Genomic DNA, 25,710 nt, shown 5'->3' with positions numbered 1-25,710 from the left:
AAATTAAATCTTCGACCCAATCTGATACGTCAAAAATAACTATCAATCTCCTGTTCAAATTTAATAACTATCTTACTAGTGAGGCGTAGTGAGGTTTGAACCATAAATTGTAGCCTAAACCACGCCAAGGTTCTCAACGAAATGATCAAAAAGCTCTGTGGCAAGCAGGCCATGCAATTCGTTATCTCCATCATGTTAAACGCACTTTTGCCTCACCTGTAACATTTTAACTACTAGCACGCAGGGAAAAACGCGGGGACAGCGCGTTCAAGCCTTTTGTTAAAAAAATAAAATGAATAAATTTGGAATAACGTGTAAGTGTATTTTTTTTCCTCACAATTATCATTGATTTTTTTGCACGTATTTTCCCGGAAGCGTCTTCTACTCAATGGACTGACTCGTGTCGTTGAAACGCTAGTTATTTACATGGCCACTAGGAAGCAATGTAGAGTTCCTCATATTATTTATCAATCCATAGACTTAAAGCGAAGAAGTAAATAGACTCTCTTCGCCGAGTCGCCATTGAACGAGCATTTTGAACAATTAAAGTAGCACAAATTTTTAGAATGTACGAGAAACATGACTCGTAAAAGAAGTGTCGTTTGGGATTATTTCAAAGACATATGTCCTGAATCCGTTATATGCGTCCTATGTAGAAGCGTACTGAACAAGCACGAACAAGGCAGTACCACAAGATTGTGGAGACATCTGCGGACACAACATGCAACCGAAGCAACTATGGCAGCCAAAAGAGAAGGCCGGGGATCATCCATTGTCTCCAAAAATGAACATCAGCCAATGGAAATTGGCGAAGTAGAAGGTACCGGTCACTAGATAAAGGGAACAGTAGGTCTTTTGACCGTACATAATCCTTAGGATCGGTTTGTTGATTCGATTCGTTCAAAAGATTCCTTTTGCGAATCATTCAGTTCATGATTCAATCCTGAGTTTTAATGACTGGGGGACGGTATTGATTGCCAAATATTTTAAACTAGCAATTAAAATGATTACGGAAACAATGCAAAAATTGATAGTAATATATACTTAAAATTATGCGTAGTTATCGTTCTCCACCAAAATTAATGTATATTGTTGATGTCGTGATGTAACAAAACCATAACTTGGTTTTGTTGAGAAAATAATGCAATACTAGTTTTAAAAGAATAAAAACAGCTGAACTTAAACTTATTTTTATTTCAATATAAAAAATAAAAGATACAGAAAGTTTCCAGGGTCTCAATCGGCTCTTTTAAAGTTTGTTGAAAATTTTGTTGTCAACTGAAAACAATGTCCTTGGGCTCTCATTGCAAATGTCAAGCAGCTAAATGCAGACAACAAATGAGCAACATTGTTAACTGCATCCCTACTATCTTCTCAATTCTTCTTTAGTGGAGGTGGAACTGGAGGAGAGGAATTCTGACATCGCGTTTACGAATGAAGATGACATTGATTGTGCGATGAATAGCTGTCTTCTAACTGTACAAGGAGAAAAGCCTGCCAAAGAAAGTCCAAAAGAGGAAGTAGTAGTAGTTGGAGAGGAACATATGCCCAGCGGTAAATCTCATCTTCGAAGCCTGATCTGGAAACGTTTTAAGCGTCTGGGCAGTTTGAATGCTGCACAGTGTTTGATTTGCAAGAAGAAGATAATGTGCCCTAAGGGCAAGGCCAGCAACCTGTACCGACACATGGCGAAAACCCACCCGGAGGTGAATCCACAATCAGGTGAAGCTGGGAACGAAGCTCATGTTGATTCCGAGTCCAACGGCCAGCTCAGAGAAGACCAAGGAGAACCTACAGTAGCAGTGCAGGAGCTACAAGAAGTCACTGTTGATAAAACACTCAGTTCATGTAGTAAAAACAATCGCCGTAGCTCCATCTGGAAACATTTTGAGCCTTTTGGCAACTTCGATGTTGCTCAGTGTTTGTCTTGCAAAAAGAGAATTAGGTGCCCTGACGGCAAGACCAGCAATCTGCATCGACACATGGCAACGAGCCACTCGCAAACATATCAGCGAGCAAGAAACACACTGAAACAAACAAAAACCAACACACAGTCACTCACGTCCAGTATTTATCAGGAGATGTGCCCACTAGGGGTAAAGGACAAAGCAGATCTTGCAGGTAAGCTTTTATGGTCATCATGGTTACTTAAAAGGGTGTTCCAAAAATTACTCTGCACTGATTTTTCCTAACTTCATATCAATTGGAGAGACTTGAGGTCATCAGCATTTGACAGCTGAAAAGAACTATAATCGTCATATGAAATGCATAATGTCACACTCAAGCTTTTCAATTTGGCGCTGTACTGCAGTTCGAAACTTTTTCCTAGTGGCAATTTTGCAACGCTGCTTCAAATATGATAATGTGACCATTAGGCATGGGAATGACCAGTCACGGCTCAGTATGCGAGTGTCACATTGCCAAACGCCCAAAACAGTTGAGCTGTGATTGGTTGTCACCTGAGCAACAGCCATGGCATTTTCATTCGACAGCAAGTGGCAAAATGGCCGCCCCCTGAAATTGATCAAACCAGGTGGACTCTGCTTATTTCTTATTCTACAAATACAATATTAGTTGCAAGCTGTTGTTTAGACTAGTGAGTGCAGATAGAACATGTGATTGTAAACATTTTTTTTAATATTCTCACCTTTAACAAAATTCTGCAAAGCCTAATGCGACAATGTAACAGAAAACACTATAGGCCACAGGTGTCAAGCTTCAATCTTCGAGAGCCGGAGCAATCCTTATTGTTTCCTAGGTTTCTCTCTCCAGAACATCTGATTCAAATGATTAGCTCATCAGAAACTCTGCAGGAAATTTTAAAACTTTAAAATCATCCTTATCGTTTGAACCTGGAATTTCTGTTGACCAGAAATTAGCCCAGCTGTTGCAATCAGTTCATTCTGCCCTGTGAGAACAACATAGCATGGTTTGTGTGCTTTGTCTTTACGCAGACAATCATCTTCTTTCAGAAGTGGTCCAAATTCCAAAGTTTAACGCGGCAGCAGAGAGGCGCATTTTCAGAAGGGAGCGCGAGTTGATCGAAGCTTTGAGGAGGACACAGAGGGAGGAGGCGAAGGCTCTGGAGCATCAAAGGGAGCTTGTCGAGAGTCTGCGGGCAGTCAACGCCAGAGAGGCCGCAAATGAGAAGAAGCAAATTGAGTCTCTGAGGAAAGCACAGCAGGAGGAAGCCAAAGACTTAATGAGACAGAGAGAAGAGCTGGAGATAGCAAGGGCTGAGCAGCAGAAGAGGTGGGAAGAAATTGAGCAGGAAAAGAAACAGCTGCTCTTGATTAGCCAAGAAACTCCAACCTTGATTTCACTGCGAGAGTGATTTTTTTTTCAATAATAAATCATAACGTTCTTCCACGCAAATGCCTGTGGGCAATTACATAGACTATTCCAAAGACATGCTGGAATTTTTGTCTTTCTGGGTTGATTTGAGGATTCATTTGAAATGCACTAAAATCTTGACAGGTGAAATTAATTTGACCTCAGGAAAAAAAATCCTGGTTGACTTACAGTCGGGTTGTTTCAGTCTCTGCTTTTAGTCAAGCGCTTTGCAAATGTTTTTTTTTTTTTTTTAACAACATTATGTCACTGGTAGCGAAGTCAAATCGTGGGAAATATAGAGACAAACATTCTTGATGAGTGTAAAATGAACTGCCACTACCTGCCCAGAAGTCGAATTCTACTTCTGAACAACAATAGAAATTTTAAATAAAACTAAAGCCTCTTGTCCATCGGTACCTCAATAGAAATGAAACTTATTACATTATGTTTTACCTGGTCTTCTGTTAGCATAGTAGTAGGCGTCATTGCTAACTGTACAGTCGCACTGCGCACGCGTGTATTTGAAATCCTAGTCCCCGAAGTTGCTTACAAGTATAAGTTTGACTAAAATGCCGAATCAAGATATTGTTAATTAAGTTTTATGTTTGTAAATTTTTATCTTGTACTATAAAGGATTGAATGTCGCTATATTTTATGCTCGTACAGCAAACAGAAGGGGGGGGGGGGGGGGGGGTGAGTGATCCTTACAGACTTCAGAAAGGGAATACTATAGAGCTTCGCAAGATGGCTGAGCACATATCCATCCCAGCGAAAAGATGCGATTCTGGAAATCTATCCACTGTAAGCATGGACATGATTTCGGCACTCACAGAGCTGGACGACCTGGAGGGAGTATATCAGCAACTCTGCGTGGAAGAGGTTCGTTTATAAGATCATTTGTGGCTTTTTAACTGTGAGAAGTGCGTTTGACGTGTACACTCAGCCAGCGATGCTAGGTAAAAACCCGGATGTGCGTTTACCCACTTTTTCACTAAGCTTACTTTTGATGCGGTTTTACATGGTAAAATTTTGCAAACCATGCTGAAGAAAGTTATTTGTCCTCTCAAGCTTTGTGGCAGTTTTGCAAGCTACTTGCTCATCAGTTATAAACCCACCGAAAGCAATAGACGTAAGCACAGTAGTACAAATATTTGCCCGAATAACGATGCAATCAAGGGTGTACTTTTGTAAAAGTAACCAAGCCACACAAAGCAAGCTAAAGCCATCGAGCACCGCTTAATTAAAAGTGTTTCAACCCTGTGCTTTTTATTATATATGGGAGTCTCTAAGCGAACAAAGTGACCAATTTCCGAGATCGATTCTAATCACCATTCCCTTCGATGTTTGATTCAGAAGACATTCTTGAGAAGAACAAATGTAAACAATAGAACCCTCTTGCTCTCACTTGGTGCATTTGCAACAATATAAATATTTACATTATTTGCATTGACCTCAGTGCATGCATTTTAATGTGCTATTGAACACGACCTTTTCAAAACAATAATTTAAATCAATGCCAAGGCCGAAAAGCTGTAAATTAAGTGACAAATCACACTGGGAAGTCATAACATGAAAGAATTTATGGCACACTTGCCACTCAGACAAAATCCCAAACTAAAGACACTCGCACGAAGACAGTCACAGGAAGCTGAACAGAATGAAATGTTAATCTTCAAAACACTATTACAAGTTAACAAAATATATAAAAATTGAACTTAAATAGAGATGTTCTATGAACAGCTAAAAAATAGAAAACCGTTGTCTGTTGTAGAAGTGTACAAGTTAAGGTTTACTGTAACACTATTTATAAAATCGAGGAGAATTATGTGCATTGTTCTAACCACGTAACTTTCCCCAACTAATTTAGGTTTGGTTGGTTTGTCTTAGAAAGCAGTGGAGGTTGAACTGGACCGGCTGATAGGACAGGAGGGAAGTGTTCACACAAAGATGTTAGCACTTCAGAGGATGGGGTAATATTTTCCGCCAGCTATCTTTTGAATATCATATACTGTCAACATTAAAACTATACTGACACTTGTGACTTCTTTCACTTGAGTTTGAACTGAAAATCTGACCTTGCTTGCGTTACTTCAACGCTTTTAAGGCCCAACCTACAATTGATTGAAGGGGATGCCAGCCAGCTGTCCGGCATGATCACGTTTACCTGCAGCCTAGCAGAAAATGTCAGCCGCAAAGTCAGACAGCTAGACCTGGCTAAGGTACAGTATATAGACACCTTTCCATTCATGTTTATGATTACTTTTGTTTTTCGCGTATACAGAAGGATGTCTACATGTGTACTATATACATCAGCAACAGGCTCATTTAAATTTATAGCTGCCAAAAAGATCAAAGTTACCTTTTTGTACACATTAACGAAATTGATGTTATTTTTAGACACGGCTGTATAACGTCATCCAGCGTGCTGACGATATCCTGGACCTGAAGTTCTGTACGGACGGCGTTCAGACCGCTCTGCAAAATGAAGACTATGAACAGGCTGCCGCCCACATACACCGATACCTTTCTCTTGACCAGTCAGTCATTGAGCTGAGCAGGCAGGGAGAAGAAAGTAGGCTGAATAACTCGTCAAGTTTCATATCTTGTTTTTCTGTAATGGTAACGCTCGTGTTCTTATACAGGCAGCACTGTGGATGCCAGTCTGCTCCTGCTGCAGGAGGCTGAGAAAAAACTGAAGGTCATCGTAGCTGATAAGTTGGATGAAGCTGTGGCAGCGGTAGACCTGGCACAGGTGGAAAGATTTTTCAAGATCTTCCCGCTGCTGGGCCTCCACGAGCAGGGCCTCGCCCGTTTTGGACAGTATCTCTGCCGCCAGGTCAGTGGGCGATGAGGAAAATGGAAATCTGCGGCAGGAAGTTATAAATGTAGATGAGTGACCCATTCTGTCACATGCAGCTTGCCACCAAGGCTGAAGAGAACCTGCTCCTAGCAACAGGCGGAGACGTGGGCGAGAAAAGAGCTCCGCTCATATTCGCAGATACTCTGACATTATTGCTCGAAGGTGAGTATACAGAATTGATACCGTAAGTCAGTCCAGATTTTCCATTGAACCTCATATTTATTTGAGGAAGATGTTACTATATTCAAGAAACATGAAAGAGGCCTGGTTATTTGCAGGCATCGCTCGTGTTGTTGAGACCCATCAGCCTATCGTAGAGACCTACTACGGTCCAGGCCACCTCTACACACTCATCACTCACCTGCAGCAGGAATGTGATCAACAGAGCCAGAAGATAGTGGACAAGTTCATGCAGCAAAGAGGATACCTCGGCAAAGTAGGCGTTTCAGTGTCAGTGAGGCTTGAAGCTTATCTTATAGCACCTTCTGAATGCTGGCTGTAGTTTCAGATTGTCCAGAACAGCATGATGAAGAATATGCCCGGGGAAAGAATTGAGCCCAGGTATTTTTTGGGTACATATATATGTGCCACCCACAATATTAGGACCACCTAACAAGATGCAATTTAAAAGCTATGTCAAAAACATGATGCAAACGCTCTCACGTATTTCGAGTTGTTTGTTTACCATGTTTAGCTCCATGCAGCAGAAATATTGGAATGGGTCTGTCTAAAAATTGTATCTGCCTCCCAACAGAGAACTGGACCCCGTATTGGCAGAAGTCACTTTAATGAACGCAAGGGCAGAACTTTACTTGCGCTTTCTGCGTCGACGTATAATGGCCGACTTTGAGGTTGGCGACCAGAGCATCACACCGGGTAAGTTCCACGTGAAAATGTGTCTGTGCGTGGCATGTAAAATGTAGTGACGGATGGGTTGTGTTCGATCAGAGCATCACCAGAATGTGGAGAAGCTGCTTAAACATTGCGTGCTGAGCAGGAACATGCAGGAGCTGATTGGCTACTACATTCCAATGGAGGAGTACTATATGAGGGAGTCTGTCAACAAGGTTTACTACTTTTTCTTTGTTTTTTTATAATTTACACACACTACACACAGACACACACACACACACACACACATATATATATATATATATATATATATATATATATATATATATATATATATATATATATGCTTATTGGATCGATTCACACTCACTTAGAGGTAAGCCAAAAAAAATTGATTCACATAAGAATCAGGATTCTCATTTAATATGATTCAGAATCAATATAAAATGTTGCAATATTGATTTTATGAATAAATGCAAAAAAAAAAACGCTTCCTGTTGGTTTTCGTGCAACTAGGTGCTGTAGCTTTAATCCTCTTTACAACTCGGTTTTCATCATTTACTTAACTGAAGTGGTCCTCGGGGTAGATCGGAAGAAGTTCTCAATTGAAAAATTAAATCTTTGGGCAAAAAAGTTGGCGCATCCCGTGTAGACAGACACATCTTCACCGTTTTGCTTTGTGTTTAACATTTGTATTAGACGGAATGATTTATTTATACTATAGTATTTTTTTCCTTCCATATAGATGTACAAATGTACACATATTATGCTGCATTTTATTACCTATTCTAAGTCTACCATTTACCTTTTTCAATCAGGCAGTTACAATGGACACATATGAGAAAAGTCAACTGACATCCAGCATGGTGGATGATTGTTTCTACATCGTAAAAAAGTGCATCAGTCGAGCTTTGTCCAGCTCCAGCATCGACTGCCTTTGTGCCATGATCAACCATGCCAACTCGGTGCTCGAGACCGACTTCAGGTCAGCATTTTTACTCTTAACTCTTGCAGTGCCATGGACGAGAATTTTAGTCTTGTAAAATACTTAGGTTGTTTACCAGTGACAAGAATTCTTAACTCCTATTAATATTATACCAATCCAACACTGTGGTAATGTACTTGGCTGCACGATTATGGCCAAAATAATAATTACGATAATTTTGGTCAACATTGAAATCACGATTGTTAATCACGATTATTCATCATGTTTGGTAAAACATGTCTATTTATTGCCCCTTTTTTTTAACAAGCAGTATATAAACAAGGCTTCAAGGCTTGATACTTCAAATAATAATACTTAACTAAAGTAAAGAATCAAAGTAAATAATTAACTTACTTGCTGAGCGCAAACCAAAGAAAAAAAAAATCAAGCCTACAAAGAACCAAGCACATTTTTTACTTTTAAGCACATTTTTTATCAATTAGCAGTCAAAATGTTGTTGCTACAAAATGCTACAAAAAAATTGTGTCAAAGTCACTGTTGTGTAGAAAACACCTTTTCACAAAAAAGCTCATTGTCTTCTTTTGCCCAAAATAGCTCGGTGTCACTCAAATGACCCAAATAATGCTTGGCACTGAAAGAGTTAATAATCCACGTCTTAACGTTTTACCTGTCGGCTTCTCATGCTCGGGTCACTCTTGCCCTGGACTGGCAGGGAGGTGTTGTACAATAAGCTGAGGCAGGGCTTCCCAGCCACCACGCTGCAGGACATCCAGCGTGGTGTCAGCAGTGCGGTCAGCCTGATGCAGAGCAGCTTACAACAGGGCAAGTTCAACACCGAGTTCAACATTGATAGTGCTGAAAATGCCAAGGCTGCTTTTTTGGTGAGATCAACACAAATTTAGATGATGAATGTAACATGTTATGAAAATGATGTAGATATCACTTTATTCAAAGCTCAAAATATTACAGCATCTTCAGTCATATCGCCGCTTACCTACTGTGGCATTTGTTGCTTTCAGGTGACACTCAATAATGCGGAGGTGTGCAGCGAGAACATCTCAACCTTGAAAAGGAACCTAGAGGTGACACTCGAATGATTGCCGCGTAGTTTTCCTATTCATCCACTTATTCAATTCCATTGACGGCTGTAGTCGTCAAAGCTTTACTGGGCTGGCGGCGAATGACTTAGTCTCTTATTTGGTTCCCGTGTCCAGAACGATTGTTCCAAGCTGTTCAGTCAGGGGGCCAGTTCCGCTGACCGTGCCAAGATCGAGAGCTGCTTGTCCGACCTCATCAACACATCCTCAAAGTTCAAGGACCTTTTGCAGGTTGGACGCACAAAGACGTTCTTTGGAGCGTTGGGTGACCTTGAATATTTTAGGGGGTTCTCTTATTGCATATCCTAGTAGCTTCAACGTTTGATTTTTGCTTTCTTAGGAGGGCCTGACAGAACTCAACACGACAGCTATAAAGCCTCAAATCAAACCCTGGATCAGCGGCTTCCTGTCCATCTCGCACAACATAGAGGAGGTTCCAAAATCTTTCGCGGGCTTCAAACGACCCCGAAGCGAACCTTGGTAACCCCCGCTTTCGCTTTTAGGAGGAGTTCAATGACTACGAAGCCAACGACCCCTGGGTGCAGCAGCTCATCGTCAGTTTGGAGCAGCTGATGGCCGAGTTCAAGGTTCGTAAAGTTCAGACTTCCACACGGTTCAGCATGAAAACCATTTACTTCTTAGTATATTTAAAAAAAAAAAAATCTCATCTCACTCCCAGACAAGCCTCTCTCCCGCTATCTACGACACGCTGACCAGCCTGATGACCAGCCTGATAGCCATCGAGATGGAGAAGACTGTGCTTAAGTGCTCATTCAGCAGGGTGAGGAGCCGGCCTCGGCCGCAAGGTGGCAGCAAACGTCTCGTGCCGCACTTTGCTGACGTACGACGGATGCAAAGCAATAATTCATGAAGTCTCTCCGGGAGAAAGCCTCTGGCGTGATACTCTCTCTACATTTGCAGCAATGTGTTTATTGGTGGTATAAATAGAAAACCACTGCAAAGTGGTGGTAATATTAGAAGCATTTGAGGAGTGCGCGTCAATGAAAATCGTTGCTGCAGTGAATAAATTCTGGCGTTTTTCCTGCAGCTGGGAGGGCTGCAGTTTGATAAAGAGCTTCGTTCTCTTGTGGCCTACCTCACCACCGTCACCACGTGGACCATCAGGGACAAGTTTGCTCGGCTCACGCAGATGGCCACCGTCCTCAACCTGGAGCGGGTAATTGACCTTCTCTATGTGTGCCATGCTCTGCGACCCGTCAAGGGTGTTCAAATTCAAGGTTCGCCCAGTTAAATAGGCTTTGTTCAAAATAAGTCAAATCTAGTGAGTCAAAGCCATCTGCTTACAGCAAAAACACATACATCAGACTATATACTTGGCCTAACCTCTTTGTAAAATTTCAGCAATGAATGAAACATCATAAATGACAAATTTCATTGTCAGTTTTTTTTTTAATATCGCTCATAATTGCAGCATTAGACATGTTGCTAATAGACATTCATTCTGTGTCTCGCAGGTAACCGAGATCTTGGACTACTGGGGGCCAAACTCGGGGCCCTTGACATGGCGGTTGACCCCGGCCGAGGTGCGTCAGGTTCTTGCACTGCGCATTGACTTCAGAAGCGAAGATATCAAGAGACTGCGACTGTAACCTCTCAACCAATTACCTGCTTTTGTGATTCATTTTGGGCAAAATGCTTTTTGATGGACATTTGCTGCATTTTGGGTGCTGTCACAAGGAAGTCACCTTCAAGCATGAAAATCACCTTTCAGCAAAATCCAACCTTTTGAAACCTAAACAGATAACCGTTCCTGAATCATGGAGATCCGATCACAAAATAATTTGCGTTTTCTTTGGAATGTAACTAGATTGTATCAACAGAAAGGATACAGTACCCCCTACTTGTGTGATTTGATTGTTGTTGAGTACTGTTTATCTACCATTTATTATTTATTAAATCTATATTAAAGTTGAACAGTTGCACATTTCATGAGAATTCACCCATATGTTTTCTTATACAAACTAGTGTGACCATGTGTGGATATGGATTTTATTATCAATAGACACTGTGTTTGGTTTCTCTCTGCACCAGAATAATGTTTTCAATGACATAAGTCTCAAACTCGAGTCCTCAAGGGCTGCAATCCTGCATGTTTTAGATTCTTCTTTGTCAAGCACACCTGATTCAAATGACAACCTCATCATCAAGCTCTGTTAGATCTTGAAAAGTATCTTAATCATTTGAATCAGGTGTGTGACAGAGAAGAATCAAAAACATGCAGGATTGCGGCCCTCAAGGACTGGAGTTTGGGACCTCCACCCATCCATTTTCTAGAGCCGCTTATCCTCACAAAGGTCGCATGCTTGCTGGCGCCTAGCCCAGCTGACTTTGGGCAGTAGGCTGGGGACAACCTGAACTGGTTGCACACAGAGACGATCAACCATTCACACCTATGTTTAAAAATATGGAATATCCAACTGTACTTAAGTATTTGGGGTTGGGGTACTTGAGGATGAGTATCTAAAAAAAATGTTTTGACCTTCCTTTATGTGTTGCTTCAAATTGAACGGGGAGTCTTTGTTAGGTAGTATTTGTCAGCTACAGACAGAGTATGTCTGCCTGAAAGGCACCTCGCACGATGTATAAAACTGTCCCATAAACCCGCCTACATGAACACTGAGTTTTATTTGAAGCTGTCTGCCATAACTCTGAAACTATAATTACAGTCTTTTTAATTAGACGTCGAAATCAGGCGTCAGAATCAGGTTGTAAACGTTGAAAGAAAAATTGCCTTTGATTAATGAAAGAAACTGAGATTTTAGGAAATTGCTTTGGGGTTCAGCATACCAAACAGGGGCGAAGCTACATGCTGGCCAATGGTGAGCATGGCCACCCCCAATTAGGTACCTAATTTGTAAATAACATTTAGTGGCCACTTGCACACGATACGAAGCATTGAAAATTTAATGTTAATAATAACATGGTATGCTAATGGATAAGCTAATAGCTAGCAGTGGTCACCAACCTTCTTGAAACTTCAGTAGGCTACTGTAATAGGGCGCAGTCAAAGGGCTCCCAATTGGATACGCACTTATGAGAGAAAATGTTTGCTCCAATTAATGTTATATTATGGTCACTAATTAATGATTTTAATTTGTTAGTTCGTCAAGCAAAAAAAATCTTAATAAGAAAAAAGCAATGATTGCATTTTCATCTTCAAACAGTCACTTATACAACATTCCTAGAAAGTCCCATCAGATCAGGCCGGTTCACTACTCATTCGGTGCTCGGCAGCTACCTTGTGCCTGCGAGCTTTGGTTTTAACGCATGATTTGCCAATTCCTTTCCCCGAATGACCTACTTCTTGTCGTTTCAAAATAAGACTTTTGTGACCGTGCATTTAAACACCTCAGCAAAGTATTTTGACTCTGTTACAGGGCGCACTCACTTGAAAGGCTGGCATCATTCCGGCGCAGGTTGTGACCTACATGTGACTGAGCGCTGGTATTAAATATGAGAAGAGTCTTAAAAGTGTAATTAAAAGGTCTATTAATGGTGTCACGCGGGGAGTAGCAACCTGCTAACCTGTAATTGCGCGAAAAGAGGCCGCCCCGCCAAGGCGAAGCGGCACGGTAATGAACATCGCAGCCATTAAAGTGACAGAAGCGGGTCAGGCAGCTGATCCAGCCTAGTCATTCAATAAAGGAATGGCCGCTCGTCTGTGAGGGCAGAACACTTTTAACCTAATAAATCGCGAGCCGCTCGCCCTCGCCACATTTTTCACATTCATCCCGACTGGATAATACGTTTGAGCGAGCGCGGCCACGCAAGAGCTGCTCCCAATCTCCCGGATTCCAAACACGTTCTCATTTGGCGAACTAAGTCAAATTGACCGCGCTTTGGATGTTGAGAGCATGAACGTACACACGGGGGGAGTAGTTAGGAAAAGTGTAGCTTTAATGTAAACACAACATTCGATTGGCTCAGCACAAACATTCCACATGAGAGCAACCAATGAACTACAGAATAAGATGGGGTGCAGCACAAAAACATTCACAGTAAAAAAAAAAAATCTGGTATAATCGTAATATATTTATATACAATACGGTGCTTTTAAGGTGAGAATGGATCAGATATGAGGGGAGACGTGTATAGGGGGACGGGGAGGCGGAGTTCGGGGTGAAAACGAGAGCTGTCTTGTGTGTGAAAAAGAAGGATGATAGATGGGAGGGGAGAATGTTTTTAAGATGGAGGCTTCGAATATTTTAGCACAAAGGCTGCCTCCCATGATATTCTCCTTGTGCAGTCTTGTATGTCAAAACAGATTCCCGTTGGGGGTACAACTCAAAAGCGAGGTTGGACGAAGGGGCTTAAATAGGCTTAAACCAATCCACGATTTGATGAGCAGAACCATCTATAATAACCAACAATGATAATTGATTCTCAGATGGTTGGCACCAAAAAGACTTTTTTTTTCTTTTCCCCAGTGCGAGATCGTATCGGCGGTCCGCATAGTACAGGAGGCCACTCTTCACAGGATAATGCTCTCTTTTAGTTGAAGTACAGGAGAAAAGGAGCGCAACAAACCTGCGGGCTACTCTGTCATGTGTGCGGCCTCTGAAGGCGAAGCCCTGAGAATGGCTCTTCCCCTGTTATATTTTCAGCATCGTCTTCGCCATCTTACAGGAGCGGCGGACGATGCTCGGGGTCATTTGCCACTCCTGCCCCCTCTCCCACTTGTTTGTTTAGCCTCATCAGCAAATCATGAAAACATTCAGAGACAAAACTGGGGGGTAGTGAACTCATGAGAAGAGGAAGGGGACAAAATCATGACATGAAACCGACGTGATGTCTGGCGGCAGCTCTTTGGGTCCATTTCGGACGTGTTGAATTACATATTTGTGTGTGTTTGTGTGTGTGTGTTTTTTAAGTATCATGAAAATGATATGACGCCTCACGGGCTCTCCGCGCCGACGGCCGTGCTCAGTATAAGCCGCACCCTCTCAGGTTGTTTGCAATAATGATGTCGGTGACGGCGTCGAACACTACCTGGATGTTCCCTGTGTCCGTGGCACAGGTCAGGTGACAGTAGATCTCTTTATTAGGAGAGCGGTTCTTACTCTCAAACTGAACCTGAATGTACGCCGTAGCATCGTCGTAAGTGTTAGCACCTGGAGGAGAGGAGAGGGAGCGTGCACGTTAAGTTTCCGGGAGGACCGTTTGGGAGAACGCAAGTCAAATAGTCACCTGTGTATTCGGGGAAACAGATCGTCAGCGGCGACTTTTTGATCTTCTCCGCAAAGAGGTCCTTCTTGTTGAGGAAGAGGATAATGGAAGTGTCGATGAAGAACTTGTTGTTGCAGATGGAGTCGAACAGCATGAGGGACTCATGCATGCGATTCTGCCGGGAGAAGATTTGTGTCATCGAATATTATGCTGTCGTGACAGCAGAACGGTTTAGGTTATTTGGATCGCAGTCCACCTGAATGTTTTGGGGTTTTTTCTTTCAATAAATGTGCCAGAAAATGCTGCAATCAGCCACATTTTTTTCAGGAACAATCTGATAAGTATTTTTTTAAGCTGGAACTGTGGTAAAACATTAGAAAAAAAAAAACATGTTTAAGCCACTAGTCCACTGAGGGGCAAACATTTTTGACTGTTGGTGAAAACAGGTAAATTTGACGTCATTTTAAGGTCGCCAAAGGTTTTTTTTTTTCAACAAAAATTCCTTGTGATAAAAAAACGTACTGGCAAACGTCTGTCAAATGTCTGGCCAACGTTTGGCAAGCATTTGCAACCTTGAATGAACCCTGACGAGATTGCAAAATTTGCTGCCTTCAAAATCCTCGCAATTGTACTCGCTGCTCAGTGGGATGAGCTTAACCAAATAATGAATCAAATAATGTTTCTTCATCATGTTGTTGGTGGCTACAACACATTTTTGAGGTGAACTGTTAGCAAGGCCTGGAGAAAGGTCTTGATACTTGACATACAGGGAAACCTTTTTTCTGTCAGAGTTTGCAATATCTGACTGCATATGAATGCACCTCGGAGTTAGCGACTAGCTCTAACGCTGGAGACTTGTGCCGTATCATTTGATTGACAGTGTGATTGATTAGCAGTTTTTTAGCATTCTTAATCAGCCATTGAATATGTTTTTTTTTCATGTTTTTTGATGTTGGTAGAGACCTGATGTGATGGTAATAAAAAGGGTTGTAAGGAGGAGTAAAAGTTAGCTGTTAGAAACAATAACTGTAAAGGCCAACTTCAAAGCATACTACGGTTTTACATTGATATCCATATATTGCAACACATCAATGACGCGTGATGTGTCATTGTTGTCTCTTCTTTGGCAAAATCAATTTTGCAAGCCTTTCTATCGATTCTGATTCATAGTAAATTAATCTTGGTTCTTATGTGAGGTGTTTTTTCGTTTTTTTTTGTTTTTTTTTAGCACATAGGCAGTTTAAGTGTTTTCCAGGAAGGCATTTGTAAAAATATTTGTAATTGGAGTCCCACTTACAGTTGTTTCGTCCTCGTGGAGCACTTGGTCGTAACCACTCAGCGCCACGCAGAAGATGATGGCGGTCACATCCTCAAAGCAGTGGATCCACTTCTTCCTCTCTGACCTCTGCCCTCCCACATCAAAGAGCCTTGCGGAAAGAGAGCAAATGGGAGCTCGAATCCCTGAGCTGGATCTCGAAGTAGCGTCCAGCTCGTAAATAAGGGGAGGGACCAACCTGAAATGGAGGTTTTTGAAGGTGAAGTGAGTTTCCACAATGCCTGTGGTCTTCACTCGGGTTCTCAGGATGTCTTGCTCTGTAGGCTGGTAGTCCGCAGCCCCGATCCGGTCTAAACTGTCCAAGTAGCTGGTGACAACAAGGAGCAAGAAATGAGGATCACTCAGGAACTAAGACCCATCTATCCATTTTCGACAGTGTTTATCCTAAATAGGGTCATGGGTGAGCTGGAGCCAATCCCAGCTGACTTTGGCCATGAGGCGGGGCACATCCTGGAATGGTCACCAGCCCATTCACATTTTCTCTTGAGGACAATGGGGTTTTCAAAAAACCCAACAGAAATGTTTTTAGAATGTTTGCATGTTTTTGTATGCCACTTACTATTGGGCCGAGTCGTTGAGCTGGTATTCACGGGCCCGGTTGAAACACTCCTGAGTCCCGGCGTCAGCCCAAACACGCTTCATGGCGCTGAGAAGCTCTGCAGAGTATGGCTCCGTGTCCTCCATGCGACTCACAACGTCACACACCAGCTTGGCGTCCGCCTGGAAACAACAGCACAATAAATTGGTACATTCTAAAAACAGTTGGATTAAATATAGTAAGCCAATTATGGATTTAAAAAAAAAAGACTGACTCAATTTTTTGGGTTGTTTCAACAACAAATCCCAAGAATGATTCATTTTGTATTAGAAAACCACATTTTTCTATTTTTTTAAATTATAACAACACAGAAAGTTCAGTCAAATTGATCTAAATAACTGGTCGGTCCTTTTTTTGACCCACTATTGGGTTATTTTTCACCCACCTATTTTTAGGGGATTGGAATGGTTCCTTTCATATACAGTAACGTTTTTTTTCCCAAGGGTCGCAAACAGAAAAAAATGAAAGTATGACAGGGTCATTTTTAAGGTTGTCAACATCTCTTAAACACCACAAAACTAATCCATCGAGCAATTTTATCGAATAATTTTGAAATTTAGTTTGAAAAATAGGCCATTCACACAAAGTTGAACATTGGGCAAACAATTTTTGGTTTTGAAACAGACACATTTTGCTATTTGAGTTTTAGTTTCTTTCTGCTTGTGCATATCTAGAAAAAACTTCTAAAACCAATTTAGCAGTTGCATCAGTCATAAGAGTTGGAAGTGTTGCACGCGTGAAATATTGGAGTTCCAATCCGCCATTTTGCCAACACCTGTTAGAAAAACCTATCCTGGTGCACTTATAATATGTATTTAGTGGAATGTTACATAGTTTATGTATTTAATTGCCGAAAGGAATATTTCATCTTCTTATTGCGCATGTGCAGACTTCAGCAAAGCAAACCAGTTGGACATTAATATGGGAAATAAATAAGTGATGTCGAACAGAAGAGAAAGCGAGAGTAAATTAGTTTTATCAAACTTTTTCATGGTGACACAGGAGGTCCTATTTTCATATTCAGTGCAAGTGAAGCACAAAGCACAGTCTTAACTGTGCACATGGGTAAATTTGTTTCTTTTGAAAATGTAGACAAACTCTGTTGGAAAGGCCCATTTGCCCCGTTGTGGGAGTGAACACAGACAACTTGTTTTAATGAAAGTCAATATTCTGATTCCCTCTTTCATATGTGGATCTCAATCAAATATGTGATGCATCCACAGTACGAGCACTCATACTCATACATGCAACCTACAAGGTCATCAAGAAATTCCAATTGCGCTTTGTGAGGGTGGAAGAGTACTCGGGAGATTACTGACAATCCTCTCTGAATCTGCAAAATTGTTTAGCATAACTGTTGACTTGATATTTGACTTTAATCCCACTGGAAACATAAAGTTGACATTTGTGTTAATATTCGTTTTTCATCCACGCAGGAGGTCCATTTGCTATGCACGGCAATGACATGGCATACGCTTTAGTAGACGTCTCCATGAAATGAAAAGATCGGGAGCCTCATATCCCTAAAATAAAAAACTACCATTCTGATGATATGAGATGATAATATGAGCCCCTATAGGGACTACATTTATTTTTGTGTTTTCCTTGACATGGTTCTGTTTTTTCTTTTTTGGGTGCGTACCATTTGACGTCATTCTTTGTGCACATGCATGTCTCATCCCTGACATTTTTTTGTGATGAAAACAAGTAAATAAAAAGATTAGCTTCAAAAACAAAATCTGAATGGGCCATTACGCACATCAGTGTGAACATAGGCCTAAACATGCTATTGAGTTGGTCTTAAGTGTAGTCTACTTTCAGTCACCAAATTGCCAGAGGCGTGTCCTTTATCTACCGCAAGATGGTGCAGCGTGGTCTGCCAAGTTCCAAAAATACACTAAAATATCCCTCCCCTGGCACAAAATTAAGATGTGTCACTTTATACGCTCAGCGCACATGCAGCGTCCACAGAAACAGAGGCCTGAATGTGCTATGATGACAAATGCAAGAGCCAAGCGCTCTAGCAAGTTGCTGTTGTACTGCAGTCAGTGTCCACCAAAGAGTGTGCAGTGAAGTGTGTGGGGAGCAACACAAAACGCGACGTTTACTGCCTTCCAAATGTATTAACTGTTCTTATGAAAGTAAAACCATTTAAGTGACTTGCTAGTTGATAACGCTCAAAAGTATTTAACCTGCTTTAACTCAAAAGTATTTACAGGACTCAATTCAGCTCTGGAAATAGGAGTTTTTTATTTCAACTTCATATTTTGTAGTAGATGAAAATTATTACAATTTTTCTGCATTACACAGGTGATTGTTTGCCTTTTTATTTCCATTTTTATCACACATTGTATATATTTTACAATAGACAGTGTATTTACTCATTATAACTTTCTACATCGATTATATCACCTTGATGGTGATCGACCGATATTTGGATATTTATGCAAAATCCCAATCTGCTATGTCATAATTTGTCAAACAATCAATGATGTAATTGATGGATTGGTTTCACAAATTATATGTTGTATGTTTTGAGGGGGCAATATCACAGCTTTTATTTGCACTAGTGTGACTGCTCATTGTAACGACTTATAGCATACATCCATTTTCTATAGCCAATTATCCTCACAAGGGTCGCAGCAGTCCTTCTCCAACAGTTGGGCAGGGGTTGCAACCAAGGGGAACAGGCTTTGCTTTTGCAATGTTGAAAATGATACAACTTTAGGTATACTTATACATGTTTTTTTTAAGATGATGATCTTATATGTAGTTACCACAGGGAGTGAGGGGCGCAAAATAATTTCTTTTTTTCTGGGGGGAAAAAAAATGGAGAAGCTGCAGAATCAATTCCTTATTCACAACATTTACTTGGTGCTGTCAAGTAATTTTAGTTACCATATAGTTATTTAATTGCAGTTAAGTTGTTGCATCCGATATTTCTGTTTCAAGCTGTTTTTGTTTTACCTGTTTTTGTTTTAACTTTGCCTTTATGTGTGAACAATTCTCAGTTCCCATTCAGATGTCACTGATGTTTTTACTTGTGCATCTCTGTCACTTGTAGGCATGGAAAAAAATGTTAAAACAGGGCAAAAATGCTGTATTTTATAAATATTATATGAATATTTTATTGGTATTTTATAAACATTATAAAAGTACATGCAGTAAATGAATAAGTATTTAAATAGAAATACTGCCCCAGATTGTGTTTGGATCGGTGATTGTCATCGGTTATTTTTGCACTCGCTGATCGTGATCAGCCCAAAATATCCTGCTCGTGTGAAGTCTACTTATTCTTTCTGTATTGATCTTTTTCTCTGAACGCAAACTAAGCATCATGGAATGGCTCTGTCAGTAGTGCAATCAGAATATTTTAATATATAATTCAGATCAAATGAAATTATGTTGATGCTTATTGAAATATATATTTATTTCCACTGTAAGAAAATACATTTACTGTATATCTAGTGATTTTTATCTTCAGATTTTTATATCTGACAATTCATCTCTTTAATGTCATGCCTCATCATTTTAGTGTTGGAGCATTTTAAGCCGGAGGCGACTGACTTTTCGATCCTTGTCTCCAAACTCGATTCCCAGCGAGTCCATGGCTCGCAGGATGGCTGCCAAGCTCTGAATGGTGTTGCTGTAGACCACGGGCTTATACTGCTTCACGTCATCCCCAGAGAAGCCATCTTCATGGATAATCCTGCGGATGCACATATACAGTATGTACATTAGCACAAGGAAATGTCCCATTCTTCTGCCATGTCTTTTCACCTTCGAGAGTGTCCAACTCAAATAGTTAACCCTATTCAAGCAATGTATAATTTAAAAGTGATAATAAAGACTCCATCCATCAATCCACAAAACTGTGCCATTCCATTTTAAGGCAGAATGTGCCAATTTTTCATGACTATGATCATTTCTTTGAGCTCATAAATGGATTTCTGTCACCGGCCTGTAATGCACATTTAAAGCGTCAAAAGAGAGTTAAGTATCTGTCCCAACGTTGTGGACTTTAACTTTCAAACACAACAAAAATCCACTCATTGATTGTGACTGTGCAGCCCAACTGTTTCCGCATGGAAGGGCCAGAAAAGGAGACCTTTTTAATATTTTGTGCAGCTGGCTGTGTGCAATATTGTGTAATTATGGATGAGAAGTGGATAAGACACACAAACCACAGTGAGAGAGGATTGAATTAATAAAGAGTCCGCGCAGTGAATAACCATTAGTAGTTTATGCAACAATTTCATCAGCATGGCTTGGCTGCTGAGATGATCATGATTCTAAAATATGTCATTTTCAAAGTTTTTCGGCATCCACGGCTTGGACCAATCACTCTGAAGTGTAAAAATAGAAATTCTCTGATATATCTGCAGCTCCGAGTGACTAGGACAAGGTAGCGCATCGCGCCGCCCCCTCAAATGGGCTGGCTTTTTTCGTTTCCATTATTCATGTCCTGTGAGGCTAACTTTGTACCGCTGCGATGCTAAGTTACCGACAAGAGACATTTTTGGCCTTTCTTTTTTATGGCTTTCCCAAGCTTGTCTGCCCAGCTCACATATAAGTGAAGAAAATATTTTGATTGCATGATCGTCATACGTAAAATTTTACAATATATTCATGTAAGATACATACATTTGCAGCCATTTCATTCCCCTCATGGAATTAATAAAATCCATTGTCATTTTGCTAGCGTTCATCAAATCCATTCATCCATCTTCCATCCATCCATCCAACTTTCCGTCTACCTATCTTTCCATTTATCATTTCTCTATCTACAGTATTCATCTACTGTACCTATCATTACATTTTCTTTCTATCATCCAGCTTTCTATCTACTTATTCCTCAATCAAGTATTCAACTACCAACTGTATCGATCGAGCATTCATTCCATTTGTACATTATTACCTGTCATCAGTCTGTATATTCATTGAGCTTGTATCAACTGTATCCCTACCAGCCTACCTCCCTGTATAACTAGCTTTCTACCTACGGCTCCAGTATACCAATATAGATGTATATAAAAAAAACTATATTCAACCCTGTGTCGTCTACTCATGTGTCCACAAGTTCATATCTGTTCCCCGACTTGCTAACAGGGCTGTGGTTTAAAAATCCATTAATCCATTTGAGTTGTTGTTTCTTCAATAACCCGATATCAATTCATAAAACAATAAATCAGTTATGTAAAAGTAAGTTACGAAAACTGTTCATGGATTTTGGTGGTAATACCTCATTCTGCCACAAGATGACGCATGTCTACATAGACAAGACTTATGTGAGCAACAAGATTAAAGAAACAATCCTCTGATTTAGAATACAACAAAAACAAATCATGTAACCCAATAATTGACTCATTCCTATCAGTATCTAATGAGTTGCTTTCTAGCTAAGACAACAAAGCTTACGCGAATATTGACCATTTATAGTTGTTTTTCATCGAATGAGCTCTCATGTTGAGCTCCCGTGAGCAAGACCCTAAGAGACTAGGCCTCAATGCTAGTTTTTGATAGTATTTTATTTATTTATTTTTATATGAAATTATGTCTTATTAAAGATAATAGCTGACCAATCAGAGTTCTCAAAAGTCTAACTCAATATGGTATGTTGTATCATATTTTATTGTGATAAATGAGTAGAAGAGGAAGCTAATTGGCAATTAGCAAGTGGCTAACTGATGATGAATAGCAAACTGCTATATTAGCACATACATTACAATACATGTACTACATTGCTGGGTGCTAAATGTGAAGCTACCTAAGCTAAATGTCTGTTGTTTTGATTATATAAATTCTATAACAATGAACAAAGTAAAATGACAGTGACTCATTTCAGTTATTAAAATCCAGAATGTGAACTATGAAGGTACGCATCCTACATTGTTAATATTTTTCCGTAGATCCTACAAATAATTCAAATGCAAGATAAAAAACAGTAAAGAGGACAAGACCTTGATATGGCCGACCGTGGCATCTGCCATAAATATATAAAATTGAACTTCAAATATATTCTTGTCATTGTCACAGATAGAGCAAAAAATGCTATCCTGGAAGTGCCAAAACTGGCATTCAGCTTTCGAGCTACATCCATCCTATCCTATGTGTCTGTTCATCCATCCATACATCCATCCATCCATCCATGTCAAGCTTTCTAGATACCGGTTGATCAACTGATTAATGTAACCATATATACCTATCCGTCTAAGCGTTCAAATCTTTGTAAGAACCCATCTATCATTTAGCTACCCATGCCCATCCATCTATGCACCTCTGTAATGCTGGTTTAAAAAAAAAAAAAAAAAAAAAAAAAAACGGGGAGTGTTAGGGCGGAAAAAAAATGAGCTTGGTAGCACAATTTGGCCCCGAGTGTTGCGTTCAGGGTCGTTATGGAAATCAGACGCCGGAAAGAGTATATAGGTGAGGGGAAAAAGAGGAAGCAGTAATTTGGAAGGGGAGGGGGGCGGTGTGCAGGAGGCTGCACTGCGGAGAAGCTTCATATTACAAAATATACAATAGCCTCCGTGATTTCTCCAGCAAACATCTCGAAACTTCACTAAGAGGTTTAGGAACGAGCAACAACAGTGATTTAAAAACATCGAGTGATTTAGCTTAGGTTTAGATGCGGTTTTCCGAGCCATATTTCTACGTAAATCCGCTTTTATAGGCAAAGTACTCCCGCCGATATCGGGCACTTAAAGCCATTAAGATTAAAAGCAGAGGTATTCACTAATGGAGCCGCGCTGACCTCACACACGAACACACACTCAGAGAGGAGAGCGGAACAACACCCACACCACACTAACCAAAAGCCCCCCACCCCCTCACCCCACCCTGGCCCTAAAGCCTCGTTAAGTACATTTCAGCACCGGGGCCGAGTGAACAGCACCCGCCGAGCGCGGGGCTCTACTCTCCGGCGGAAAAGTGTTCCAACCTTCGGGCACTTCTCGCGGGCATCGGCCTCTGGAAACATGGCGGCTCAACCCAGAGGAAGGGAGGGGAGGAGGGAGGAGATGGGGTGGGGAATCCCGAGGCCTTTTTTTGTAGCGTGAAAAGCAATAATAATAAAAAAATAAAATAAAATAAAAGAGAGAGAGAGAAAGAAGCGGACTTACTTCATTTGTTTGACGATGGTGCTTTTTCCGGATTCTCCGCCGCCTAGAAAGAACACACAGGGAGGAGGCGGCTCATGGTGAAATCAGTACCACGGAGAGCACCACCGGCCCGGCCGGGGACAGGGTGTGGAGAAGCGGGGAAGTAGGAAGGGCGGTACGGGGTGGGTAGGTGGGGGTCGGCAGTCGGTGTCGGGGGACTGAATCTTACCGAGCAGTAGAAGCTTGACGTCCTTGGCGGCCACCAGCCCGTCCTCCTTCAGGTTCTTCTCGATGGCCTTGCTCCGGTCCAGAGCGGCTCGCTCCTCGGCGCTCAGCGTACATCCCATGATGGTGACGAGCAAGCGAATGAACAAGCGTCGTGTTCCCCCTCCGGGTTCCGCCTTGGTCCACCCCGCGACGCCGACTCCTCAATCAGTGCGTTGTCGTCGCTTTTCCTCTCTCCGTTACAGCATTAGTAGGCCCGGATTGAGGGCAACCCGAAGCGGTCTTCTTCTATTTTTTACTCCTTCTTCTTCTCCTTCTTTTTCCTCGGTGTGTGTCTCGCTCCGTCCCCTCTCTCAGAGGGGGTTGGGGGCGGGGTGGGTCGTTGTGAGAGAGCCTAGCTGCGGGGCTGAGGTTGTTGTTAGGTGGGGAGTGTGTAGGGTAGGAGGGTGGGGTGGGGGGGTCTATCTCTCTTTTTCTCTCGATCTCTCTTCAGGGCGGCGCTGGTGCTGCTGTTGGTGGTGCTGATGCTTTCCTAGTGTCTTTTTTTTTTTTTTTACAAGAGGAGGAGGAGGAGGAAGAGACACACCTCGCGCTGACAATCTCGCTGACGTCAGAGCTTCGAATCACGTCGCTCAAAAAATACATGTGGGAGAGACCCCTAAATGGCAAGCGGTGACCTCTTGTTTCTATTTGCAGACGTGTGGAAAAGCGTTCCTAGATGTTCAACCTGGTTATGTACTAGTACTGAAATGATTCCTTACACCAGTGATCATTTGAATACATCAAAGCTATTCAAATATTATATAGTGCACTGTTAAACAACGATTTATTGGCACGCTGAGTTAATCAATATTCACCCATGTAATATTCACATTCACAGTATGACAGTTCAGAGCAGCAGTGGCAGTGGCGGTTCTAGGGTGGGGGGCTAAACTCCCCCATGTGGATACTAACCTCAGAAACGTTTGCCATGAGATATTAAGAGAGGTAATACAACTGATAAATCATTAAAGTGAAGCGATTTAGGCAATAAGGTGTGGTGTGGTAAAATTGTTCTACTACAACCACTGTAGTATATACTGTATACGACGTACCAACATATACAGAGATCCATCTGTCCATTATCTGTAGTCACTAGGGTCGCTGGTACCTATCCCAGCAGTCTTTGGGCAGTTGGCAGGCATAGAGGAACAAACAACCATTCACACATCACATCACACCTAAGGACAATTTAGAGTGTTCAATACATCTGCCATGCATGTTTTTGGAATGTGGGAGAAAGCTGGAGTGCCCGGAGAGAACACGCGCGGGTTTAGGGAGAAAATGCGAACCCCACACAGGAAGGCCGGAGCGACCTGGATTTGAACTCTGGTTTCTGAGCTGTCAAATGACAACTATATGTTACTAGTGAGGCTAAACCATTCACTACTGGTATTATTAGTGAATCCTAGTACAAAGGAACATTAAATGTCTTTTGATGTTCATCTTTAAAATTTTATTAAAGGCCAGCCCTTCCAATTAACATGGGTAATTGACATCCATTGTCGTCAATGGCACAGAAAGAAAAATATTTTAAGGTCCAAGTATTAATGCGCTCTATGGAGTGATTAGTAAGACAATTCAACACACTAGTAGAATTAGTTTGTTACTGGAAATCTTTTTTTCCTCACAATTGATACTGACACTTTTCCACTATTGACATTTTGTACATTAGGCAAACAAGTAAATGTTTACTTGTGAGGCAAAATTGTGCACTATTTTGTGTTGTTAGTGATAAGTCTAGCGCTTTACAAGTAGTTGGCCAATTAGTAAAAGAAATGAGTGTCAATCAGAACTGGCCAATATTGTCTTTTAGAGATAGAATGCAAAGTCATGCTGGCATACCCAACAATGTGGCTGCTTACTGTAAAATGAGTTTGTAATCACTTTCATACTTTTGCAGTCTGTGTTAAAAGCAAAGAATATACCGTTCTATTAAGTTGTGTGACTGTCGATTTTAACCGAAAGCCTCAAATTTACAGAAATAAGAATCTTAATTGCAGCAGTGGTTGCAATTATAAATCCTGAATGTATTTGCATAACTTAAAATCTATCTATTTATGTTTGTGTCGGTGAAAGTGTGTGTTTTTAAAGCCTGTAATCCACAAGTCACATCTGTCTGCATAGCCAAGTGACA

General features: G+C 41.2%; 3 protein-coding genes across 6 annotated transcripts; 2 read left to right on the top strand and 1 right to left on the bottom strand.

Annotated features, from left to right (window-relative positions):
* The first annotated feature begins 507 nt into the window (after nucleotides 1–507).
* On the top strand, nucleotides 508–3,749 carry LOC148424597 (uncharacterized). Of its 2 annotated transcripts, none has more exons than XM_088412205.1 (3): nucleotides 508–820; nucleotides 1,390–2,121; nucleotides 2,973–3,749. In XM_088412205.1, exons 1-3 carry the CDS (start codon nucleotides 580–582, stop codon nucleotides 3,332–3,334), a joined length of 1,335 nt encoding a protein of 444 aa, XP_088268331.1. In that variant the 5' UTR covers nucleotides 508–579; the 3' UTR covers nucleotides 3,335–3,749. The 2 variants fall into 2 exon arrangements, with proteins under 2 accessions (XP_088268331.1, XP_088268330.1); XM_088412204.1 differs by having other exon boundaries at nucleotides 2,955–3,749.
* Nucleotides 3,750–4,046: 297 nt separating this feature from the next.
* On the top strand, nucleotides 4,047–11,036 carry cog4 (component of oligomeric golgi complex 4). Of its 2 annotated transcripts, none has more exons than XM_088414111.1 (19): nucleotides 4,047–4,212; nucleotides 5,221–5,303; nucleotides 5,438–5,552; nucleotides 5,731–5,905; nucleotides 5,976–6,169; nucleotides 6,250–6,355; nucleotides 6,472–6,629; nucleotides 6,696–6,754; nucleotides 6,948–7,069; nucleotides 7,142–7,260; nucleotides 7,864–8,030; nucleotides 8,704–8,872; nucleotides 9,011–9,073; nucleotides 9,206–9,319; nucleotides 9,429–9,521; nucleotides 9,592–9,675; nucleotides 9,768–9,869; nucleotides 10,137–10,265; nucleotides 10,564–11,036. In XM_088414111.1, exons 1-19 carry the CDS (start codon nucleotides 4,078–4,080, stop codon nucleotides 10,696–10,698), a joined length of 2,322 nt encoding a protein of 773 aa, XP_088270237.1. In that variant the 5' UTR covers nucleotides 4,047–4,077; the 3' UTR covers nucleotides 10,699–11,036. The 2 variants fall into 2 exon arrangements, with proteins under 2 accessions (XP_088270237.1, XP_088270238.1); XM_088414112.1 differs by having other exon boundaries at nucleotides 4,068–4,212; nucleotides 5,201–5,303.
* A 1,949-nt stretch (nucleotides 11,037–12,985) lies between these two features.
* On the bottom strand, nucleotides 12,986–24,010 carry gnao1b (guanine nucleotide binding protein (G protein), alpha activating activity polypeptide O, b). Of its 2 annotated transcripts, XM_088412358.1 has the most exons (8): nucleotides 23,539–24,003; nucleotides 23,331–23,373; nucleotides 19,777–19,918; nucleotides 16,171–16,331; nucleotides 15,790–15,918; nucleotides 15,573–15,702; nucleotides 14,297–14,450; nucleotides 12,986–14,220 (listed from the first exon to the last, which is right to left on the bottom strand). In XM_088412358.1, exons 1-8 carry the CDS (start codon nucleotides 23,654–23,656, stop codon nucleotides 14,033–14,035), a joined length of 1,065 nt encoding a protein of 354 aa, XP_088268484.1. In that variant the 5' UTR covers nucleotides 23,657–24,003; the 3' UTR covers nucleotides 12,986–14,032. The 2 variants fall into 2 exon arrangements, with proteins under 2 accessions (XP_088268484.1, XP_088268483.1); XM_088412357.1 differs by having other exon boundaries at nucleotides 15,573–15,918; nucleotides 23,539–24,010.
* Between the last annotated feature and the right edge of the window lie 1,700 nt (nucleotides 24,011–25,710).

This window comes from Hippichthys cyanospilos, chromosome 4, assembly GCF_059441005.1.
Source record: "Hippichthys cyanospilos isolate Australia breed blue-spotted pipefish chromosome 4, RoL_Hcya_1.0, whole genome shotgun sequence".
Lineage (NCBI taxonomy): Eukaryota > Metazoa > Chordata > Actinopteri > Syngnathiformes > Syngnathidae > Hippichthys > Hippichthys cyanospilos.
Note: the sequence above shows the minus strand (reverse complement) of the source record. Positions and strands in the feature narration are given on the sequence as shown.